Raw genomic sequence first — 12,699 nt, forward strand, 5'->3', positions numbered from 1 at the left:
CTATATATCAGAGAGAAATGGACAAGTAGAACCGAGAGGAAATATGGTTCAGCAATTACAGCTCTACTCTAGGATTTGGAAGACTTGAGTTCAAATCCCTGCTCTGCCACAGACTTCCCACGTGGCCTTGCCCAAGTCACTTAGCCTTTCTGTGCCCATGGGAACAACAGTACTTCCCTACCTCACAGAGGTATTGTAAAGATAAATGCATTAAATATTATGAGACACTCATAAAGGTTACAAAGGCAAGGATAATTATGGCACAGCACATCAGACAGCAGTGATCATAAGCACACTACTAGATGCGGATTTTTTTTTAAAAGTGATTTTCTCCACTGATACACCTGTAATTAGGAATAAAAAAAGTATTCCTAAAATGAAAACTACTTAGGCAAAGAATGGGTAACCCCTTACTCTGTTTTTTCCAACCTATCAGCAGCAAATGTGTTTTCTCTGCAAACAAACCATTCTTGTTTTCCATGCAGATTCTTCCTTTTATAGCATAGAAGAGTTTCAGAGTTATTTAAAAATCTGACTATTCTGAGTTTGTCTTAGCGTTACTATTCTTTACATATTATAAACAGAAAAAACTAAAAAGAATTATTTGTTATGAAACAATCATTTGACACTTACCTTCCTCTGACAATATTTTCTTGAAGAAGTTCATGGATGATATTTTCTATATTAGAAACGTTCACCTTATTGACAAGACCGTTGATTGACTTCTTCAGGGCTTCCCAACTCATCCTTTGATATGCTAAGCTATTATGAAAATATTACATTAATACAGGTATATCTAGGTACACTATAAATACACTTTAATATAAAAATGTGAAATTAATTTGTAGTCAATAGGAACCCCAAGGTGCAATGCTTACAATATATTTTGCTGCCTTTTTCAATTTTGGTTTTATGATCATACTGACAGTAACTCAATACCACTAAACCAATCTGATTTACAAAAACTCTCTCTCTCTCTCCCCCCAAACCCAATAAAAACTGTAAAGCTAATGCTGAAGTATGGTTTTCTACGGAGAAGAAAGAAAAGAGAAAACTTTATCCCACAAATCTCTCTGCTAATAGCAAGCAGAAGAAATGAACTAGAACAAATGAAGAACATACAGGAATGTTAAACAGTATTATACTAAAATATTATACTTCAAAAAAAAAAACCCACCACCACAATATAATTAAGACTTAACTGAAATATTCAATAATAGATTTTTGAAAGGTTTTAGAGTAGCAGTTGTGTTAGTCTGTATTCGCAAAAAGAAAAGGAGGACTTGTGGCACCTTAGAGACGAACAGGTGCCACAAGTCCTCCTTTTAGATTTTTGAAAGACTTCCTAAGGAATTGTGAAAAACATTAATTTTGTTTGCAAAGAAGACATTTGATTTTGGCATATTTACAGTTCCTGCCAAAATTACTTTGTAACACAGAAAAATGTCACAAATTATACAGGCTCATACCCCTTTCCATGTAATCATGTTTCTTATTTATGAATACGTAGGATTAACATCTACAATCACTAAATATGAATTCACTCCTCATTCTTGGCGACTAAAAAAAGAAATTCCAGTAGTAGCACAAGTACTTATGAATTAAAGGAACCCCCACCTTTTTTTAAAAAAAAAAAAAAAAAAGAAAATTGGAAAATATATGTATTCCGACCCCTTTTTGCTGTGTATGTCCACTGTACTCATAACTATCAACGTTCGCAAAATATTTTGATATATTTTAATTAAACAAGAAGATATTCCGAAGCTATTTTACAGGATAAAATATCAACATACACATTTATGATGCATATTTATTTACTACTTTTTACATTTCAAAGGTAGGTCACAACCCTAAAAATTACAGCACATGGCATTGCTGTTTCTGCATTTCACAGGTTTTGAACAACTTTCATGTCTGATCAGCCAATCAAAAATATTTTACACTTCTGTTTTACAGTGCTCTACTATGCCAGTAAATCCTGTTAATTGTGATATTTGTTAACTTTGACTTACCTATTTTTATCGGTAATTTGTTCCTGCATCATCCTGAGCTTTGCTGGAGGAATGTATGCACCACCTGTACGGGTGAGAATTGGATCCAGCTCTTCTTTTCTCTTCTTTGAAGGAGGTTCATCGTGACCAAGTGAGCTCTGGAGTACTGATCTTTCTGAACTTTTTCTGTCAGGTGAAGGGAATTTTTTCTGTTTTCTTCGATCAGATTCCCTCTCTCTCCCCTTCTCTTGTGGAGTCTCTCTCCCCAAGCCCCTATCAGACAAAAGTTGGAAAGTAAACGTTAAAGAATTCCCATCTTATGGAGATGAAGGCTGAACATATTGTTAAGAATTCAGACCAAGGCCAGTGTAATGGTTTTACTTTTAAACAAAATACTAATTGTTGAAAAATTATATTAAGCAGAATGAACACCTTTTCATTTTCAAATACTTAACACTCACCTGGTTTCCACAGTTTTGTCATCACGCCCCTTTCCTGAATATTCTTGATCATACTTGCTGTGATCAGAGTAACCTCTGTCTCTTGGGGACCAAGACCTCTCACGCTCTGCATACCTACTCCCATCCCCAAACAAAAACCTTTTTAGTATAGCTTTATTAAATTTCTAGTTTACAGGAATTGTACTCTCTGGAGTTTGTTTTTCAATCATGGATTGATTGCACACATACCAATGTTTTAAAAACCTGTAGGCCTCAATTTTATACCAATGAACTGAGCCTCATTATTAATATATAATTCAAGACAGAAAGATGCACACTTTAATAAATCATATAGTCCTAGTGATAAACAAAAATTAATCTGATGGGGTGTGATCTTTAAAAGAAACATTATAAAAGAAAACTCAGGGCTCAGAGTTAAATGATAAATAGTAATGAAGTTAAATATTGAGTATACTCAGCCCTATGCAAGTCACAAGACAGCCCACTGAATGTATCCATTCACTGTATTTGTCACCTTTGTTTACTTGTGCAGAGTTAAGTATACCATATGAACTGGCATAAAAGAAAACATACTTTATGTTTAAGTACCACAGAATGTTCACTGTAAGTGAAATAGAAATTAAAAGAAAGTTACCCTGAAAGAATTTAGTTCATGCCTTACGTATGGTAGACAGCACAAGAAATGGCATTTTTGAGTCTCTAGCTGACATCCATAACCTTGCTATAAAGTGATAATTGTGGTTAACAGCACTGGAGCCATGCAAGAGACTGGAATCCAATTTCCATTTAAAGCTGTTCAGTATTCAGAATGAACATTGAAGAGTCTTAAAATCTTTCATATTCGATTACTGCTCTCCCATTTTCAGCCACAATTAGTGACATTGTATTAAGTCTATAACTATATTTTTCATGTTCACTTATTAGCATAAGTGAAAAATATGAAACAAAAATGTGTTTTGTTGTACTTATCTGATTCATTCTGGATGAAGATTACACACGATTTTAACTACTATTAAAGGCAATTACAAAAAAATACTTGTTTACCTGTCTTCTGGAGAGGAACTCCTCCGGCGAGAGCTATGGCTCTCTCTTCTTTCATAACTGGAGCCATGCTTTAAAACAAAGTATTAAATTAATTTAGACCCCAGTACATTTTATATAATAGTATATTTACTAAGCATATCTATCTTCTTATATGAACGATTATTTTAGGTCCTTCTCCCACTCTGAAATTTTACACCTGCTGTCATGCCACCCCCCATACTTTGAACAATCTCCTATTCCACCCACTGTTTAACAATGATCTCCCTTTTTTCTCGTCCAAATTCCTCTTTATAATCCACTTTTTCCATAACGTCTCCTCTCTCCTAAATTTCTATGCAGTTGCCTCATTTTTCTTATCTGTCCAAGTTACATTGTACCCTTGGTTTTACATTTTCTAAATCATACATTTATCATTTAAACAATTCTATAAATGTACTTTTCAAAGGTTAAAATTGCAATCACTTTACAAATCTGTCAAGTAACAAAAATTTCACTGTAAAGTTAATACCTCTGTTCACAAAATGAACCAAAGCCGCACACGTGATTCAGAATGATCAGAAGTACACTTACAATAGATCTACAAAAGAAGTTATAAATAGGTTCCTACAGCTTACCAAGCTCTTTCACAATTAATTTGGCTTTGCTTAGCAACCATCTCTGTTGAGTTCTATCCTTTCATTGTAACATTTAACTCCTCCCTCTGAAAAATATTATTCCTATTCACCAGAACCACAAAATGATACCATCTGGCAAAAAAACCCAACCCTATTAAGTAGAGTAACCCATCACCTTGATGCAGAAACACCATACCAAGAGCTGTTTACAACATTCCTGGACTGGAGTTCTGTCACCAATATTCATACAGTATATAGATTGACCCTCACTCCATCTATCTGGATGGCAGTGTGCCCACTAACAAGCTGACATACTAGTTTCTATATCACCTTGGAGCCAGTCAAATATAAGTTTAGAAAGCTAGCCAGTTGAATACAAGTGACATCTGCTTAATAACAGGTCCTACTGATAGACAGCAATACCAAATAATGTTTGAATATTTAACAAAGGAAATTATATTTTTTATTACTTGGAGCAGGGTCTATTTGTGCTATATGCTGTACAGAGTACAACTGGATCCCGACTGAAGCTTCTAGGAAAAATAGTAATACCTGCAAAAATGAAGACTGAAATATCCTCCCATCCAGGGTCCAACTGGGCTGACTCATGCTGGCTCAGTCAGCCAATACTTTAGTTTTTTAAGTTGCTATCATGTGTTCCCGAATCTCAACTTATTTTAAAAAGGCACATTTCTAGCCCTTAGGGTTGAAAGATGCCCCCCACCTCATTCTACAGAAAAATCTGCAATGGTGCAAAGTGGGCCAGTTGCACCTGTGCAGCACATCTACAATGGGGTTTGCAAGGAAAAAAATCCCAGCGTAGTCAAGTCCTTAGTACGATCAATGCAATGTCTGCATGAGTTTGCAGGGAATCTGAAACAACAGCTCTGGGATACATGAACTGCCACAAGCATCTCAATAGGTGTTAACTCCAAAAATGTTTAAAACATTAAAAATGTTAACTATTTTACTTCTGATCAAATCAGATAAGAAAGCAGAGGGAGTATCATATCATGAACATCTATAGTTTACTGTGAGTACTTTTTCCCTTTCTAATCCAATTTATGGAGTTGAGCCCTTTGGGGAGCCAAGCTCAGCAAAATATCCATGATCATATTTTGAACAGCTGCACGATCTACCGTGAGTGGTGTCTGACTTTTGCATCTCAAGCGGAAAGAACGTGGAAGAACTTTTCAGCTTTCCCCAACACCCCATATATAATACCTGCTCCCAGTCCTAAAACACTGTCCTTCCAGACCAGAGTTCAAACACATTGTCAGAGCTGCATAAAGACATTTGCATTATCGATGCTTGTGCTATGCTTTCTGAAGATAAATGCAGGATTTTAGTCTCCTGCAGACTTCAGGCTAATGATCAAGCACCTTTCATTAATAAATGAGAAAAAATACTTCTTGATATAATCTCTAAGCATAACATGTATTTCATGACTATGTGATGACCAGAAGACAAAACTCTAAAGTGAGCAATTCTATACTATAAATTAATTTCTAAAAATTCCGTCTACTAATTACTTAATTATTATAAACTCATGCAAGAAACACTCCAAGAGCTGGAAAGTAATAAAAAAATTCCATTATTTCTGCAGATATTTAGCTTTCAAAGTAAATTAGCTGGATCTCAACTGTATTGGTAACATTTCTCTATTTTGTTATCTGAAGGGAAGTTTTTATATACATTATCTGTGAATGAAATTACATGAAAAATATTTAACTTCATAGAGATAGAATCATGAAGCCAATACTCTAGAAGAAAGTCTATATTTGCAAACAGAAGTTTTGCTTGCTGCTATATTCCTAACAATACTGCACCTGTCCCTTCTGAAACATACAACGTTCAGATTCTGAAAGAGCAGGACCCTTCACTGTAAGAAATAGGTTTTTCAGAATTGTAGGAATCCAAATACCATATTTACAATATTGATTGCATGACAGTAAGATGAATAACTAATATCATAATCTAGAGAAAGATGCAATCAATTTCCCCTCCCCACCATTCTCATAACCCATCATTATGCCTCAACTCATTCATGCTTTGTTCTGAACTGTTTCCATCTTTTACCCACTTCTCTTCACACTTCATTCCCTTTTCACATTGCTGCCAGGTGCACTTGGAACATCTGTTGTTAAGAATATCTGTACATCAACCAGCTGCAGTTTGCTGGTTTAAGTAATAATACTTCTTGTTCTTAATTATGATACAGCATACATTGGGGAGAGAATACATGTAACTCCTATTGAAATTAAGGGAATTTGTGTTCATATATGAAGTGGAAATAGGCCTCTACATACTAAACTCACACAAAAATCCCCAAACAATATTGTATTTCTCCTGAAAAATTGAACTTCACAATACTTACATTTATGTGTGCCACTCTACTCTTCATTTTTTCCTGTAGATCACTGAAAGTTCTGAACTTGCAGAAATAATGGTAACGTACTCAACTCAAACGTGGGGTCTCTTGTGAAAAAATGTTTCACCTACAAAAGATAAACAACACATTTCATAACTGATTAAACAATATTTAGATTTATTTTTAAAGGTAAAACAATCACTGGAGAAATGAGTTGTGATCTTTACAAAAAACTTTAAAAGAATCAAGTTTAGAAATCATCTCACCAAAACATTAACTTGAATATTTCTTATTGCTGCATATAACTAAAGTTACATTATATTTTATTTATGTTTTAATCTGCTAAAAATAGAAAAACATGGATAACACCTACCAAAATTCTCTTAAATAAAACAGAAATATTATTCTATCAGAACAAGTCTGTCTGAATTCAGTATTTTCTAATGGTCTGAGACTGAAAACAGGTGTACCTGCGTAAAACAAGATTCTAATTAAAATTTAAAATTAAATTTTAGAATAATCAAGATGATCATAAAGATATCAAATACACTTCCAAATAAAGGCAGTATTAATTTCCATTCTGTGAACTGGATATTGTTCATAGAATCATAGAATACCAGGGGTGGAAGAGACCTCAGGAGATCATCTAGTCCAACCCCCTACTCAAAGCAGGAAAACTCCCCAATTTTTGCCCCAGATCCCTAAATGGCCCCCTCAAGGATTGAACTCACATTAGCAGGCCAATGCTCAAACCACTGAGCTATCCCTCCCCCCTCGTTCATCACAAAGCCAAAATTAAGAGAGAGCTTTGTTTGCCCAAGTCTGCTCCCAGCTACAATCTTGTCATCCTATGGATTATACTTTTCAGTAAGACATTGCCTCAAACTCTCATCAGGGGAAGGAAGATTTAACCTCTTAACATAAAATCCACATTGGCAATGCTGAAAAGCAGCAGAAAGCTGAAGACTGTTCCAGTTGCTTTTCATCTCAGTATTTTAACAGCATTTCAATTGCAAGATAACATTTGGCAGGCCAGAAAGAAAATTCTCACAGCAGCACCACTTTTTTATAAATCTCGGGTGAAAACTGGATGTTTGAGCCAGAAGAAAATCACTCTCTCTTATTGCCTTTTGTCTTTTCTAATTTCCTGATTTAAAGATCTTTCCCTTCTATATAAAGTATATAGGACTAGTAACTAGAAAAAATATCAGTGAACAAAAACAAACAAACAAACAAAGAGACAAAGGAAAGGCAGTACATCTATAACTTACCAAACACAGAATATACTGAATTCAGTCAGGTTAAGTATATTTTTATCTTCTGAGCAATATTTTTATCTTATGTAAGAGAATTTTGTCAGACATTATTCTAGCTTCCCTGATTTTAGAAATGCAAGCACAAATAGTTGTATTACAAATGAAGATAGTTAAGTTCTGAAACTTGGCTATTATGGGAGAGAGCAAGGATTGTGGGAAAAAAAGGAGTTTACCAAATACACTTGTCTTTGAAATTAGGTGGTTTTTTTTTTTTTTGGTTTTTTTTTTTTTTTTTTTTTGAGTACTCTGGAAAAGGAAGTGCATCCTAAACAAAAGAGAGGACGCTTGCTGGTGGCCACTCTCATACTTTTTCCCTGATTAAAATACTTAATTAGCTTTAGGAAAAACAAAGAAATATGCATATATATACACATTCAAATAATTGTAATTTATTTATTGATAGCTAGTAAGTCCATTGTGAACAGTGATATTAACAAACATAGAAGTATCACTTTTCACAGAATACTTACTCAGCCTTGGCAAGCCTGGGGACAAATTAAGCCCTGGATATGGGGGGTGGGGGCAGCAGGGATTAGAGCCTGAAGCCCCATGGCTGGAGCCTGCTGCCATGCAGTTGGAACCCGGGACTGGAGCCTGAAGCCCCGCGGCCAGAGCCTGCCAGCCCAGGGCTAAATCCCAAAGCCTGAGCCCCACCACCCCGGGAAGGTGAGGAACTCACTGGGTGCTTGCTCCTCCAGCATTGTGCTAAGGTGTCTCCAGAGGGGAGCAGGGCCCAACCCCTACTGGCAGCCCCAGCAACCAACACCAAGGCAGGGCATCCAGGAGAAACAGGAAGGGTGAGGAGCTGCTACTCTTCCTCCTCCCTTCCCTCCCCCCCACCCAGGAGGCTGTGGCTGCAATAAAAGTCCCTGGTGGCCGCATTCAGTAAGGACAAATGCAAAGTACTCCACTTAGAAAGGAACAATCAGTTGCACACATGGGGAATGACTGCCTAGGAAAAAGTACTGCGGAAAGGGATCTGGGGGTCATAGTAGACAAAAAGTTAAATATGAGTCAACAGTGTAACACCGTTGCAAAAAAATGCGAACATCATTCTTGAATTATTAGCGGGAATATTGTAAGCAAGACACGAGACGTAATTCTTCCGCTCTACTCCGGCCTGATTAGGCCTCACTGGAGCATTGTGTCCAGTTCTGGGCACATTTCAGGAAAGATGTCGACAAACTGGAGAAAGTCCAGAGAAGAGCAATAAAAGATGATTAAAGGTCTAGAAAACATGATTTATGGGGGAAGACTGAAAAATTGGGTTTGTTTAGTCTGAAAAAGAGAAGGCTGAGAGGGAACATAACAGTTTTCAGGTACATAAAAAGTTGTTACGAGGAGGAAGAAGAAAAATTGTTCTTCGTAACTGCTGAGGATAGGACAAGAAGCAATGGGCTTAAATTGCAGCAATGGAGGTTTAGGTTGGACATTAGGAAAAGCTTCCTGTCAGGGTAGCTAAGCACTGGAATAAATTGCCTATGGTGGCTGTGGAACCTCCATCATTGGAGATTTTTAAGAACACCTGTTAGGAATGATCCAGATCAATGTTTCTCAAATGCGGCCACCAGGGGCTTTTCTTGCAGCCACAGCCTCCTGGGCAGTGATTGGGGGGGCAAAGGAGTTGCCCCTGCCTGTTCCTTCTGGATGTGCCACCTTGGTGCTGGTTGCTGGGGCTGTCAGCAGGCGTTGGGCCCTGCCCACCTCTGGAGACACCTGGGACACAACCCTGGAGGAGCAGCCATCCTGGGAGTTCCCCATCTTCCCAGGTGTGGTGGGGATCGGGCTTCAGCCCTGGGATGGTGGAGTGACAGGCTCCAGCCCACCCACCTGGCAGCAAGGCCTCATCTCCTGGCTGCCCGGCTTCAGCTATAGCGCCAGGGCTTCCAGCTCCCTCCTGAGGCTACATCCCTCAGACTTCAGACTCTGGCTCCCCGCTGCCTCCCCCACCCCTCATCATCCCTGGCCCCTGCTGCCTATCCATCCATCTCCCCGTCCAGGGCTTAATTTGTCCCCAGAGTTGCTGGGGCTGAGTAAGTTTGCTGTGAAAAGTGTCACTATCCCTTTTTACAGCAGAGACTTGTTAGTTAGCTGGGAGGCCGTGAAAAGTGATATTAACAAACGTACAAAAATCACTTTTCACAGCAGCAGACTTATTAGCTAGCAATAAATTAATTATGGGGGAATTTTGATGTGCCTATTTATTTGTTTCTCCTAAAGTTAATTAAGTATTTTAGGAAAAATTGTCAGAGCAGCCACCAGCAACTGTTGGTGGCCGCACTCTGAGGCCACCAAAAATTTTGGCAAGGAGTTCCACAGGGTTGACTGTGCGTTGTGTGAAAAAATACTTCCTTTTGTTTGTTTTAAAGCTGCTATCTATTAATTTCATTTGGTGACCCCTAGCTCTGGTGTTATGAGGAGTAAACAACACTTCCTTATTTACTTTCTCCACACCAGTCATGATTTTATAGACCTCTATCATATCCCCTTTAGTCGTCACTTTTCCAAACTGAGAAGTCCCAGTCTTATTAATCTCTCCTCATATGGAAGCCATTCCATATCCCTATTCATTTTTGTTGCCCATTTCTGAACCTTTTCCAAGTCCATTATATTTTTTTTAGATGGGGCGGCCACATCCGCACATAGTATTCAAGATGTGGGCATGCAATGGATTTATACAGCAGCAATATGATATTTTCTGTCTTATTATCTCTTTCTTAATGATTCCCAATATTGTTTACTTTTTTAACTGCCGCTGTACATTGAGTGGATGTTTTCAGAGAACTATCCACAATGACTCCAAGATCTCTTTTTCTTGAGTGGTAACAGCTAATTTAGACCTCATCATTTTATATGTATAGTTGGGATGTTTTCTAATGTGCATTACTTTGCATTTATCAACATTGAATTTCATCTGCCATTTTGTTGCCTGTCACCCAGTTTTGAGAGATCCTTTTGTAGCTCTTTGCAGTCTGCCTGGTAGCTACAGTAGTTTTATATCTTCTCCAAATTTTGCCACCTCACTGTTTATCCCTTTTTCCAAATCATTTATGAATATATTAAATAGGACTCGGCCCAGTACAGATCCCTGGGGGGCACCACTATTTACCTCTCTCCATTCTTAAAACTGACCATTTATTCCTACCCTTTGTTTCCTATCTTTTAATCAGTTACCAATCCATGAGAGAACTCTTATCCCATGACTGCTTAGGTTGCTTAAGCAGCTTAAACTTGCAAGTGAAGACTAACACAGCGATTTGTGAAGCCTGAAAACAACCTGCACGCTCCAGAGTCTCTATTGTTCCTCAGTTTTATCTGCTTTTTTAGGCTACATCTATACTACTTGCACCTCAGCAGCATAGCTACGTAGGGACTGAAGGATTTTTCCTTCGAGGTCATTATTGCACCTTTCTGAAAGGTAGCAAAGAATTTGATGGAAAAAGTCTTCCCTCCACGTAGCCGTGCCTACACCGGGGGGGAGGTCGAGGTCATACGGTGCTCAGGGCACGACACCGTTCACAGTCCTGGGCGAAGTAGCTTGATCGCTGCGATTTTTAAGGGTAGAGCCGGCTTTTTAGTGACTGAGAGGCGCCAGTTCCCACCTCGGACGCTCCCGGCCCGTGAGCAGCGGTGAAACGGCGAGAAGCCCTTTCCGCAGAGGCAGGTGCTGCAGCGTGAGGAGCTTGGACCCAAAGACAGGCTCGCGAGGGGCCGACCTAGCAGCCGGTGCATTAACGTGGGCGGCCCACTGCGACAGCAGCGCCCTTTCAGGAAAAGGGGGCTGGGTGGGCGCTGAGCCTGTGCGGATAGCGGGGAGATGGGGGGAGAAGGGACGGGCGGCTAGCGTCCGCCTCGGCCACCCGTCCCAAGGCAGCCCTTTGTCATAGCCCGCGATCCCCCGCCCTCACCATGCTCCACACGCAAGGTGACAGAGAGGCCCCGGCAGGGGACAGCAGCCGCCGCCAGGAGCGGAAGGGGAGACGAGGAGGTTCCCCCACAGCCAGAGCTTACCTCACTCTCCCCCAGGCCGCCATCCTACCGGAAGTAACTTTACTTCCGGTGCGACGCGGGGGGCGGGGTTTTCCCGCCGGCAGTGCAGTAGCACCGCGGTGATCTGACTAATGTTAACGGTATGTATTTGGTGCTAAGCCGAGTTAATAATAGCGAAAAAGAAATGCAGAAAATAACCCAGCGACCCGCACAGCGGGCGGGTTCTACGTCAGCAACATGGCGGCCATGGAGCCTCAAACGGCCGAAACGACAGTTCCCAGCGTGCAGTGCGACCCGAGCGGAGGCGGTGTTGCGCGCGAGCGGTTTCCCGAGGTGCAGTGGGGCGGCCCCACGGGGTGGGGCTCCGGGGACTCACGTGTGCGCTTGCGCCTCTAGGCTCCCTGCAGTGCCCCCCCTCTCCCCCCGCGAGGCCTATCGCTGCCCCGGGCCGCAGCCGCAGCCCCCGCAGAGAAGTGCGCTGTTCCCGGCCTGGGGCTCAGGATCCCCCTGCTCTCGAAGGCTGAGAAGCTTTGAAGCTACTCAAATGCTGCAGGCCACCTGCCGACCTGGGGGTCACTGGCTCAGCACGAGCAGGGAGGGGGAGTTTAAAAGCTGACCCCATTTTTGGATTAAAATGAGCCGCCGCCTTAAAAGTAGGAAGTAGGGAGTATTTTAAGACCCGAAGGAAGATGCGCCCTAGGTAACTCTACCCCTGGGTAGATGTGGCATGAGATTTTTAGGGGAACTTGCATGTTGAATTTTGGAGGAAGGGCTGTTGAAAGTCAGGCTTTTTGTGAAAAACTAACTTCAACCTTAACTATGGAAAAAGAAAAGGAGGACTTGTGGCACCTTAGAGACTAACAAATTTATTAGAGCATAAGCTTTCGTGAGCTACAGCTCACTTCATCGGAT

At 40.2% G+C, this 12,699-nt stretch overlaps 1 protein-coding gene across 6 annotated transcripts in view; it reads right to left on the reverse strand.

Moving 5' to 3' along the window:
- CWC22 (CWC22 spliceosome associated protein homolog) overlaps positions 1 to 11,944 on the reverse strand; it is a 47,943-nt gene extending 35,999 nt beyond the window's left edge. Inside the window, exons 1-7 of one of the 6 annotated variants that reach the window (XM_043505426.1) lie at positions 7,533 to 7,673; positions 6,855 to 6,951; positions 6,488 to 6,608; positions 3,497 to 3,564; positions 2,453 to 2,566; positions 2,013 to 2,264; positions 634 to 762 (exon numbers count right to left, since the gene is read on the reverse strand). In XM_043505426.1, the coding sequence (XP_043361361.1) occupies positions 634 to 762; positions 2,013 to 2,264; positions 2,453 to 2,566; positions 3,497 to 3,564; positions 6,488 to 6,514 (590 nt within the window). In that variant the 5' untranslated portion in view covers positions 6,515 to 6,608; positions 6,855 to 6,951; positions 7,533 to 7,673. Of the gene's footprint in view, positions 1 to 633; positions 763 to 2,012; positions 2,265 to 2,452; positions 2,567 to 3,496; positions 3,565 to 6,487; positions 6,609 to 6,854; positions 6,952 to 7,532; positions 7,674 to 7,752; positions 7,941 to 8,476; positions 8,648 to 11,705 lie in introns of those variants that run through there. The other 5 variants (XM_038421815.2, XM_038421817.2, XM_038421816.2 and 2 more) reach the window with 5 other exon arrangements.
- Between the last annotated feature and the right edge of the window lie 755 nt (positions 11,945 to 12,699).

Source organism: Dermochelys coriacea, chromosome 11, assembly GCF_009764565.3.
Source record: "Dermochelys coriacea isolate rDerCor1 chromosome 11, rDerCor1.pri.v4, whole genome shotgun sequence".
Lineage (NCBI taxonomy): Eukaryota > Metazoa > Chordata > Testudines > Dermochelyidae > Dermochelys > Dermochelys coriacea.